The 12,429-nt window shown below is 42.2% G+C and overlaps 1 protein-coding gene across 16 annotated transcripts in view; it reads left to right on the top strand.

Annotated features, from left to right (window-relative positions):
• DLG1 (discs large MAGUK scaffold protein 1) overlaps positions 1-12,429 on the top strand; it is a 530,809-nt gene that overhangs the window by 60,495 nt on the left and 457,885 nt on the right. The window contains exon 1 of one of the 16 annotated variants that reach the window (XM_077487448.1): positions 10,215-10,353. The exons of the other annotated variants lie outside the window; for them this stretch is intronic. Coding sequence (XP_077343574.1) covers positions 10,324-10,353 — 30 coding nt within the window. The 5' untranslated portion in view covers positions 10,215-10,323. Of the gene's footprint in view, positions 1-10,214; positions 10,354-12,429 lie in introns of those variants that run through there. 16 annotated transcript variants of the gene reach the window in all.

Genomic DNA, 12,429 nt, shown 5'->3' with positions numbered 1-12,429 from the left:
TTTAGGTTTGGTGACATAGGCATTTCCTTTTGACACATTGTTACTGCTTCAGGCTGGGCATTAATAGTAGCAATATTTTGCTAGCATAGCCTAGCAGTGTATGCATTCCTTCTGATAGTGCCTCTGCTTTGTGCATCAGGCTATGAGTAGAAGGGGGACAAGGAACCCCTCAAATGGTTCTAAGGGATCGATTGTTGTTCAACAACCTAAATCCATGTCCAAGAAAATGTCGTCATCCTCTGAGAGTGATGGGGGCGGTTTAGAGTGAGCCACCAGGGGAGACTGGTGTTGCAGCAGCCCTGGACACTTCAGCTCCTATATATATCACACAGGAGATTTTTCTTCTACCATTTCTAGGTGGAACAGCAGATCCCTATCCAGTGCTCAGGACCCTCGTACTGAGGTACAAGGGATCATGAAGTTCTTCCAAAAGATCAGGAAGAAGATATCTCCTCTTCCGAGGATCCTAATATAGAGGGTGTAGTCTCACAAGAGAGTTTGTTGGTACACTCCCTTACCAATTTGGTTCGCTCAACCTTCTTGCTGCCCGTAGCGTAGTCTTTTGATGAGCCCACCTCTGGTTTGGGATCACTAAAGCCTCCCCTATCTGGGGATGCTTTTTCTATCCATTTATGGCTAAAAAAGATGTATTCTGAATGGGAACACCCGGATGAGCAGTTTTTTCCTCCAAAAAAGTTTTCTACACTTTATCCTATGGAGGAGGAATTCTATAAGAAATGGTGGGTCCCAGCAATTGACGCTGCAATCTCCTCAGTAAATAAATAAAAATCTCACTTCTCCGGTAGACAATGCACAAATGTTAAAGGATCCAACAGATAAAAGTTGGAATTTTTTTAAGAACAACATGTCTCTGGCAAGTTCAGTAGTGCAGCTGGTTCTTACAGCAATTGGTGTGTCTCAGTCCATAAAGGACCAGTTTGTAGAGATACTTAAGATTATTCCTGATCAGCAGGCCCAGCAGTCGGCTGGCGTATCGATTGCACTGTTTTACGGTGGATGCTATGAAGGATTCTATAATTCAAGCCTCACGGCTTATGTTAGGACTAGTGCATACACGCAGAGTCCTATATTGACCAATCCTGAGACCCCTTTCACACCACGCCGCCCATAGCGTGGACGGTAAAACGCAGCTATTTTTTAGCGGCGTTTTACCACCTGATTTGCGGCGAATTTCGGCCACTATTGGGGCACTTTTACCCCCCGGCAGCGGCCGAGAAACTGTTAAAACCACCTGCAATACGCCGCAATAGCGGCGTTTTGCTGGCGGTATTACAGCGCTGCCCCATTGATTTCAATGGGGAGCAGCGGTGGAGGAACGGTAAACGCACCGCTCCTTCACCGCTTCAAAGAAGCTGCTGGCAGGACTTTTCCCCGACGTCCTGCCAGCGTACCGGCTTTCACACTACAAACAATGGTGCAGATTTTTTAGGGCGGATTGCAGGCACTATTTCTAACGATATAGCGCCTGAAAAATGCCCTGGTGTGAAAGGGGTGTGAAAGGGGTTTAAAAGTTGGTCAGCCGAAGCACCATGTAAGAGCTCTTGGCCAGTTTCCCATTTCATGGTGAACGGTTATTTGGAGACGATTTTAGATAAATATATCCAAGGGATTTCTAATGGGAAAAGCTTTTTACCAGTAAAAAAAAGTTTAAGCATTTCTCCTTTTTTAAACGTGTATCTTCTCCAGGGCCAGGAGCATCTGCTTCTAGGCAGTCTCAACGGCCTCCACCCTCAAGCTCAAGAGGAAGACCTCAGGGGCAGTCCCAGGGCCAAAATAGGACTTGGGGTAGGAAGCCTGCAAAACAAAATAAAGCCTCCTTATGAAGGGATGCCCCCGCTTGCTCAGGTGGGTGGAAGGCTTCTGCAATTTTCCAAGATCTGATAGGTGGCTTCCTCAATTTCTCTAGGTTACATCTAGAGTTCCGAGAATTCCCGTCTCCTTGTTTTCTAAGATCAAACGTATCCAGGGAAAAAAGTCTTTCTAGCTAGGTGATATCAGAGGTTCCCACAGAGCAACAGGGTTAAGAGGTTTTAATCAAACCTTTTCACGGTTCCAAAACCGAACTGAGAGGTAAGACCCATTCTAGATCTCAAAGATTTGAATTGGCACTTAAATATCCGGTCCTTTTACATGGAGTCAATCCGATCGGTTGTCTTTATTTTGCAAGGAGGGGAATTTTTGGCATCGATCGATATCAAGGATGCATATTTCCCACTCATCAGAAATTTCTATGCTTTGAGGTAGAAAATCGGCATTTTCAGTTTGTGGCTCTGCCATTCGGTCTAGCCACCGCACCACGCGTGTTCACAAAGATCTTGGCACTTCCTTTAGGCTAGGACAGTTATACGCTGGCCAATCTATACGACCTGCTTTTAGTAGATCAATCAGTCTCCGGTCTAAAACAAAGTTAATCTCAGCTGTAAGCTACCTGGAATTCCTAGGCTGGATTCTCAACCTAGAAAAATCCTCCTTAAAACCATCAAAGAGTTTACAGTACTTGGGGCTGATCATAGATCCCATTCAAAAGAAGGTATTCTTACCCCAGGCTCCATAAAGGAACTGATTCAACTTGTCAAAACAAAGAAATCCTTCCTTTCGGCTGTGCATGAAATTGTTAGGAAAAATGGTGGCCTCTTTCGAGGCCGTCCCTAATGTGCAGTTTCATTCAAGACTGCTAAAAAAAAACGTCATTCTGTTGGCCTGGAACCAGAAGGTCCAGGCATTGGACTTTCCAATGCACTTATCCCCCGAGGTGCGTCAGAGCCTCAATTGGTGGTTGATATCCAGCAACATCTAAAAGGGGAAATTCTTTCTACCAGTATCCTGGAAAGTGCTAAGAATGGATGCCAGCCTTCTATGCTTGGGAGCAGTCCTGGAAGAAGCTTCTGTCCAGTGGAAGTGGTCCAAGTCAGAAAGGACCTTGTCCATCAACATTCTAGAGCATGGGTCTTCAAACTATGGCCCTCCAGTTGTTCAGGAACTACAATTCCCATCATGCCTAGTCATGTCTATGAATGTCAGTTTTACAATGCCTCATGGGATGTGTAGTTTCACAACAGCTGGAGGGCCGTAGTTTGAGGATCTCTGTTCTAGAGATTCGGGCAATACGTCTGGCCCTAGAGTCCTGGATGCTCAGACTATGGCATTTTTCTGTCGGGATTCAATCCGACAATGCCATGACTCTGGCCTTCATCAATCTCCAGTGGGGCACGAGAAGTCGTGCAGCCCAGAAAGGTGAATCCATGTTCTAGCTTGGGCAGAAAGCCTTGCCTATCAGCGATTTTGATTCCAGGAATAGAAAATTGGCAGGCGCACTACTTGAGTCGCCAACAGTTGTTTTCCTGAAGAATGGTTCCTTCACCCTGACATCTTTCGGTTGATATTTGAAACATGAGGTGTTCCGGACATGGATCTGTTCACGTCCAGATTTGACAACAAAGTCAACAACTTTGTGTCAAGGACGAGGGATCCGCTAGCACACTGAACAGACACCTTGGTCTTTTCCATGGGATCAGTTTTCACTGACCTATGCATTTCTTCCAGTTCTGCTGCTTCCGCGCCTTCTCCTCAGGATCAAGCAGGAATGAAAAGAGGTGATTCTGGTGGCCCCAGCTTGGTCCAGAAGATCTTGGTTTGCCTATATAAAGATGGCGGTAGGGGTCCCTTGGACCCTGCCCCTGTGGCCAGACCTTCTCACACAAGGTTCGGTATTCCATCCTACCTTACAAATGCTAAATTTAACGGTTTGGCTATTGTAACCCACATTCTAAAGGATCATGGGTCATCTCTTTCAGGAGTGTCTACTTTGGTTAATGATAGGAAGCCGGCCTCCAGAGTCATTTACTATAGAGTGTGGAAGGCATATGTTTCCTGGTGTGGATGAAGGGGTCGGCACCCCAGGAAGTATGTCATATGTAGGATCCTTAAATTCCTGCAAATGTGATTGGAAATGAAGCTGGCCTTGAGTACTGTCAAGGGCCTGGTCTCGGCCTTATCGGTATTCTTTCAACTGCCTCTTGCTCTCACTCTCTGGTAAGTAGTTTTATTCAGGGGGTAACACAGATTAATCCCCCCATCGGGGCACCCCTAAATCCTTGGGACTTGAATTTAGTCTTGTTGGCTTTACAGAAACAACCTTTTGAGCCTATACAGGAAATTGCCTTGGTTCTTTTGATGAGAAACATAATCTTTTTGGTTGCCATATCCTCTGCCAGAAGGGTATTGGAATTGGCGGCTCTGTCTTGTAAAGAGCCATATTTGATCATGCATAAGGATAACGTGATATTGTGGCCTCATCCTGAATTCCTACCGAACGTGGTGACAGGTTTTCATTTGAACCAGGATATTATTCTGCCTTCTTTTTCCTCAGAGCCTTGATCTAGGAAAGAGAAGGCACTACATTCCCTTGATATAGTGCGAGCGGTCAAGGTCTATTTAAAGGAAAAGAAAATTCCTCCTTTTCACGTTTAAAGCACACTCCACCAGGGCTTTTGGTGCCTCTTGGGCGGTTAATCACCAGACCTCTATGGCTCGGATCTGCAAGGCCGCTACTTGGTCTTCAGTCCATACATTTACCAGATTCTATCAAATCGATGCAAAAGGTCATGAGGATATATATTGCCTTTGGGCTAGGTGTACTGCAGGCTGCAGTATAAGTCTTCTAGCCTCTTAATGCCCTAATTTTTTGTTGTCTCCCTCCCTTCAGTTGCCATTGCTATGGGATCTCAAACATAGTAACTACTATGTCTCTGTGTCCCCTGATGTATGAAAAGAAAACAGGATTTTTAAAATGGCTTACCTGTAAAATCCTTTTCTTTGAAGTACATTAGGGGACACAGAGGTCCCTCCCTTCTTTGGCATACGCGTATATTGCTTGGCTACAAAACTGAGGTATTCCAAGTAGTGGGAGGGGATATATAGGGAGTGCGCTTCTTGTCTTAGGCCATGCCAGTGTCCATCACTTGAAGGCCTATAACCCACATAGCAACTACTATGGCTCTATGTTCCCTGATGTACTTCAAAGAAAAGGACTTTTGGATCGGGGTACTAGGGAGGACATTTGTAAAATGCCTCTCGGGCAGCTGGCTAACTGCTTCTGCATTTGGGATTGGGCCACAACACCTTCTAAATACATAAAGGTCGTGATGATCTCTTCCTAAAATTTTTATGAAGGATCCACTTCATCCACGAAAGTGTTGTATAGAGCCAGTTGAAATAAATATACAGACACACTTTTTCTACCAGCGTCTGGATTTATGGGAAACGAAAGCCTCGTACACACGATCAGATTGTTGGCAGGGCATTGTCTGTTGACAGACTGTTGTCCTAAAAGCTGACCGTTGGTACGCTCCTTATGACAGTTGTTCAACTTTCTGCCAATAAACGGATGGCATGCTAGTAAGTTTTTAGGGTGAGACAACGGATTGTTATCGGATTTTCTGATGGTCCGTACACAAATCCATCACACAAAATTTGAAAGTACAAACACGCATGCTCAGAATCAATGCCCACCAAACGCAAAACTAGCAGAAGGGGCCCAAAGGGTGGCGCTCAAGAGCTAGAATTCCTCGTAGGACGTCACTACATTTGCATTTTGTTGGCCGACAATTGTGTCCTGGTAGTATGCAAAACAAGATCCAGACACACACCATTTTGACAAAAATCAGACGCTTGGTTGGCTGCACACCTGAGCGGTTACAGCTCGCAAACCAGCAAAATCCCCATTTATTTCAATGGCACTTGTTCACATCTGAGCATTTTGTTACCTGAAGCAAAACGCCTGAAGCTTAACGTACCCGAGCTTCTTTTTAGGCAGATTCCCTGCGTTTTTTCTGCTTTTTACATTGACTTTTTGACCTGTAAATAAATCTTGGTAATATAGCGTGACCTTTTTAAAAATGAAACTCTCAAGTGTGCATGCAGCCTGAGTATGGTTTCATCGCCTGATCGTTGAAGTCCACACCTTCCATGTTAAGGTTATAGTTGTGAACGCAGAAGGGCTTCTCAACACCAGATACCCTGCAAATTTGGACTGTTGTATATGTGTGATGCAGTTTGTCCTTCCACTTCATTGTGAGTAATTCATTATTCTGCAAGCACGCTTTATTCCCCTTTTTAAAGCGGAGTTCCACCCAAAAATTTAACTTCCACTTTAACCACTTGCAGACCGGACCAATTTGCTGGTCAAAGACCAGACCCCTTTTTGCGATTCGCCACTGCGTCGCTTTAACTGACAATTGCGCAGTCGTGCGAAGTGGCTCCCAAACAAAATTGACGTCCTTTTTTTTTCCCACAAATAGAGCTTTCTTTTGGTGGTATTTGATCACCCCTGCGGTTTTTATTTTTTGCGCTATAACCAAAAATAGAGCGACAATTTTGAAAAAAAACGCATTATTTTTTACTTTTTGTTATAATAAATATCCCCAAAAATATATAAAAAAATTATTTTTTTCCCTCAGTTTAAGCCGATACGTATTCTTCTACATATTTTTGGTAAAATCGCAATAAGCGATTTATTGATTGGTTTGCGCAAAAGTTATAGCGTTTACAAAATAGGGATAGTTTTATAGCATTTTTATTAATAATTTTTTTTTTTTTTTTTACTAGTAATGGCGGCGATCAGCGATTTTTATTGTGACTGCGACATTGTGGGGGACCCATCAGACATTTTTGACACATTTTTGGGACCATTGTCATTTATACAGTAATCACTGCTATATAAATGCAGTGATTCCTGTGTAAATGACACTGGCAGTGAAAGGGTTAACCAGTGGGTGGCAGTGAAGGGGTTAAGTGTTCCTAGGGGTGTGTTACTAACTGTGGGGGGGTTGGGCTTTCATTTAGTGAACACTGATCTCTGCTCCAATCACATGGAGCAGAGATCAGCGTCACTAGTTGCTAGGCAGAATGGAGAAATTTTGTTTACACAGCATTTCCTCCATTCGGCCGCTCCGTGAGACGATTGCGGGGATGCCCGCGGCGATCGAGTCCGCGGCTCCTGCAACCGGACTCACGGGGGTCCCGACCAGCGCGGGAGCGCGCCGCCGGCGGCTTGCTCCCGATGGCAGGGCAGCATTGAATATTGGACGTACCTGTACGCCAATATGCCTGCCCGTGCCATTCTGTCGACGTACATCGTCGTGCGCTGGTCGGGAAGTGGTTAAATGAAGGTGGCACCCTGACATGCCGCACCTAGCATGTCTTCTTTTTTTTTTTTATATATATATATATATATATATATATATATATATATATATATATATATATATATATATATATATATATATATATATATATATATATATATATATATATATATATATATATATAGTAATCCAGCTCCCACTTCCTCCGGGGGGAACCGTGGCACTGGAAGGAAGTTCCCCTCTCCTCCCTCCCGGCAATCATCTGGGACACGTCACAGGTCCTGAGATGATCGCCCGGCCAGTCACCGTGCGCAGCTTGTGCATGCATAGTGCGTGTCTGGCTGTGAAGCCACAGCTGGGCGCCCACACTCTGTTCCGGCACCGGCGGGTGTTTACAAACTGTTGTGGGAAGCCCCTGCAATTTTAGGATGTATGGTACCACATGAACCAATTGCAAGATTGTACAAGTGTCCAAAAAGTGGTACACTTACATAATAATTATCCACGTACAAGTGGTACACCTTTTGGAACAGGGTGGGCATTAAGCCCTATGCTATCTTACTACTGCTCCCCATGTAGTCTGGGCATCCGGGGGTTCCACATGACTCTTGAAAATCCCTCGTAAAGCCAAAAATCATTTATAGGCTGTTGCCCTCTCAAGGCTTATGCGTTTTGACCTCATAGTTGTCACAATTTCTGGGGAGATACTGTTTGAATGGGGGCTCCTACACAGATGTTTTGTTGGGGTGTATACACATCTGCAAATTTTTGTTTAAGGTCATTTATGAGGGGCTGATTTTTGTGGCACCGATCATATTTGGGGCCACCCCCGGGGACAGCCGTGTATTCTCGTTGAAATGCATAAATCACATTATAGTCTATTGACAGCTGGCCATGGCAGCAGTGAACACAGGCATGTGATGAATCTGGTCTGTGGACAAACATGACTGCAATCCCCCCCCCCCCCTTTTTTTTTTTTTTTTTTTTTTTTTTTTTTTTGCCTGCATTGAGGGTTGGGCCCAAATAAGGTTTAAACTCTGAAACCGTGATAGGTTTTCATGCGAATGGTCTGGCAAGTTATGCATTTGGGTTGGGTGCGATGTATTGGTCAGCATATAAATTGCTTTGGTCCAGCTTTAAATTATACAAATCTTCAGTGAAAAATGGCAAAAAAAAAAGCAAGTAGTTAAATTTGCTGTTTGCACCTGAATTCCTAGTTGGGGAAGTATGGGTGCTACATAATCTGTGGGCTGCCAATCGGGACAAGGGCGAGCACATCCAGAAGGACACTATGAGGGTTATTTACAAAAGGCAAATTCACTTTGCACTGAAAGTGCAGTCGCTCTAAATCTAAGGGATAGATCTGAAATGAGGGGAAGCTCTGCTGATTTTATCATCCAATCATGTGCAAGCTAAAATGCTGTTGTTTTATCCCCCCCCCCCCCCCCCGGATCTACAGCAACTTTACTTCTAAGTGCACTTGCAGTGCAAAGTGGATTTTCCTTTAGTAAATAACCTCCCTATGGGCTCTATGGGCCTCTGTTGTAATTCTTTGTAGCTGCAGAATACTAGTAGTACTATCCACTGCACTGGCTTTGACTGCAATTCAGGGACTTGCCACGTCTGAGATACTGCACTGCTGGTATGTAAAATGTACTAGACTGCTGGTGCCTGCCAGTTCTCCAAAAGGTAGCATGGCACTAGTACTGGCACTCTACTGCACATGAGAATAATGCGATTCTAGCACCATAGCAACCTGAGGGGAATGCAATGCATCGCATCATACCTAAAAGCAAAGCTACAAAAAAACAAGTGTGTTGACCTTTCCAGTGACCTGTCCTTTTACACTTTGATGACTTGGAAAAAGCATGCCACACAAAAACACAACACAATGTGCATAAAAATGCATGTTTGTTTAATGCTCATTAACACAAAGTCTCATACGTCCTACCCTTTTTTGGCCACCAGAGGGCGCGTACCTGGTGCGCAGTGGGGGACCCGATGCCTGCCACACGCGATCGCGTGCACGAGCGTTGGCACAGGGATTTATATATAATATATTTTTTTTTTTACCAACCGTATATTCTACCTACCTGCTTGTTTGACAGCCAATGGCTCCTGCTGCTATCAATCTGCCCTGTGAGGATGGAGAGAGCCACTGCTGTCGGGCATAGCACTGGATCAGGATTGGACTTTGCAAGTTTAAGAGGGTGGGGAGCTACACACAGAAGGTTTTTTCTTAATGCAGAGAATGCATCAAAGTGTAAAACCTTCTGCCTTTGGAACCTTTTTAAGAATGCTGGAATGCATATGGACTTTTATGTACTTTTTTTATAAAAAAAGAAAAAAGTGAACTAAACCTTTTAACATATGTAGATCTGAGACCGGGTTATTGGTTGTATTTTTATTTTATTTCGTTTTTGTTAAATACGTAGACTTCTTATGTCGAGCATTTTGTATAGCACGTTTCTTTCGTTATTACAATGACTTCTTTAGCCATTTTGATACGGTGAATCTTCAGTTGTGACTTGTGGTGATCTAAACTCCCCTCCTCTGTAGATACACGTGGAATATTCCGTTCATCCTGGCCAAGAAAGTCATTGATTTTCAGACTGCAGAAGCTGGAATGGTCTAATGCTGATCTTTACATATCCTGGAGTAGTTTTCTGTCTGTGGTTCTACTCTAGTAAAAAGGCGTTCACCTTTTTTACGGAAGATGCATTATTTATCAGGATGTGTTAGATCACAGTTTGTTTTATATGGTGTTTCAGCAAATGACTCACTATGAGCATCATGCCTTAAAATCTGTGAGAGGAGGATTTAATGAAGTAGCATTTAAACTGCTGTGGAATAAACCCTGGAATATTACTTTCTGTGGGATTTTCAAGCTCTTTAATCATAGATAATGAAAAATAGATGAGCGCCTTAAGAATTGATCATTCACTGCTCCGTGCTCTGTTCCAGGGGCTGCTGGCTTCTTTTTTTGTATTCTTTTTTTTTTTTTTTTTTTTCCTTTTTAATTTGTACACCTTAACCTTTTTACTGGCCAACTGCTACTTGATTTCCTGGTTTGTCTTTTCACTGTCATGCGATTTTCAGAATTTGTGATTTTGGTTTTTAGCTGTGCAACTGTCATTTTATTGATTATGTATGAACCATGGACTGTCTGTGCATTGTGACTACAAAGGTAAGCTGTACATTTTTTTTATTTTTTTTTTATTTTTTTTTATTTTTCTTTCAGTACATATGTTTACTAATTTGATTTCTATTTTTTTTTCTAAAATAAAAAAAAATAAAAAAAATTATATTATAATATAAATATTATATATATATATATATTATAATTTTTTTTTTCTCTGAAGGTGGCTGCAGCTTACAACTTGAGCTTAACCTTTGCTACCTTTTTTTCCTTCTGTGTAAGTTAGAAGGCATGATAATGTAGTGTGCTGTATGATATTACTGTATATTTTAAAATTTCAATTGTGTATAATACTTTTTTTTAATACATCATTCAAGTGTTTTAGATGTATGCTGTACATTGGCTGTCCTTTTTAAAATATTTCTTGGAAATGATTACTGTAGCTTTTTTTTTTTTTTTTTTTTTTTTTTTTTTTTCAGTCATAATTTTGGCTCCCTCTTGTGACACACTGTAAATTTGCTGCAGAAAATACTATATACTTTATTGAATACAGATCTGATGATTTGTAAAGGTGTCAATTTGTCTCCCATTCCTTTATGTAACATAATTTAGATTTTTAGATTTTATTTTTGCTGTGCTCAGAGATCTAGATAAATATATTTACAGGACTTGTCACTGACTGGCTATATTACTACCATTTTTATGTGTTTTTTTTTTTCCAATGATTTTTCATTTCTTTTTGCTCTACCGCTTGTTTCCACATGGTGTGTGTGTGTGTGTATAATATATATATATATATATTTTTTGTGATAGCCGACTTTGCCTTGTGTTTTCTGTCTGCCAGTGGGAGAATAAGTTTTTTGTTTTGGAGCTCAGGACTGGCTTACTTGCCTCATGCAGCGGCATGTACTGGTCATCCTTGCACTAGTGTACACTGTGCTGCTTGTAAATTATGATCATTTTTTATATTCTACTGAATGCTTTTCTGTACTAAATAGAACGTTTCAAATAAAATTGGTTTATATATAGGCTGTTTGTATCATTTTGTAAATGCTTTTTTGTAGGTTGCTTCCAGTTTTTTTAATCATTAAAAGGCAAGCGTTACCTGACCCAGATGAACCCTTTATTAAAGTGACTCTAAACCATTTCCTTATCCTCCAATAATCCAAACACATACACTACTTGATGGCCATGGAAACTGTTTTTCATGTACTTGTTTGTTACTTTGTTTTTCTGCTTGCTTGTAAAGTTCTCCTTTTCTCCCTCTATGTCTGTTTGAAACAAGCAGTACATTTAAAGGGGTTGTAAACCTCCAAGGTTTTTCACCTCAATGCATTCTATGCATTGAGGTGAAAAACCTGCTGTAATGCCCCCGTGCTCCTGTTTTACTCGTACCCCCTCTATCTTGTCCCGGGGATGAGCACACCAGCAAAAGCCAGTGTATCTGGTACTGATTGGATTAACTGATAGCAGCACAGCCATTGGGGCTGAGTTATATGTTCAGCTTCTATGGACGCCAAATGAATTTGCTTCTCCCAGGGGGTTATCTAATGCGGTGAGGAGCTGCAGAGAGACCCCAGAAGAGGATGTTTGGGGCCAAAACGATCTGCATAGTGGAGGCAAGTATGACCTTTTATAAAAAAAGTAAGCTTTAGTGTCACTTTAAGCCCCGTTCACACCTGAGCGATCCAAAATCGCAGCAAATTGCAGGTCACTTGTGCGATGCTATTAAGCCATGCCTAAGCCTTTTTCTTAAGTTTGTTGCTTACAAGTTAAAATCTGGACTTTTTGCTAGAAAATTACATGGAACCCCCCCCCCCCCCAAGTGTGTGTGTGTGTGTGTGTGTGTGTGTGTGTGTGTGTGTGTGTGTGTGTGTGCGCGTGTTTTTTTGCAGAGACCCTAGAGCAGTGATGGCGAACCTTGGCACCCCAGATGTTTGGGAACTACATTTCCCATGATGCTCAACTACACTGCAGAGTGCATGAGCAAGCCAAGGTTCGCCATCACTGCCCTAGAGAATAAGATGGCGATCCTTGCAATATTTTATGTCACAATTTTTTTGAAGAAATACACTTTCATGAATTTAAATTTAAAAAAAAAGGTAAAATTATTACATTTTTTGG

Source organism: Lithobates pipiens, unplaced genomic scaffold (genome assembly GCF_037356315.1).
Source record: "Lithobates pipiens isolate NorthernLeopardFrog02 unplaced genomic scaffold, aLitPip1_a1.2 Scaffold_18, whole genome shotgun sequence".
NCBI classification, from domain to species: Eukaryota; Metazoa; Chordata; class Amphibia; order Anura; family Ranidae; genus Lithobates; species Lithobates pipiens.
The sequence above is the reverse complement of the archived record's forward strand: the minus strand, read 5'-3'. Positions and strand labels throughout refer to the sequence as shown.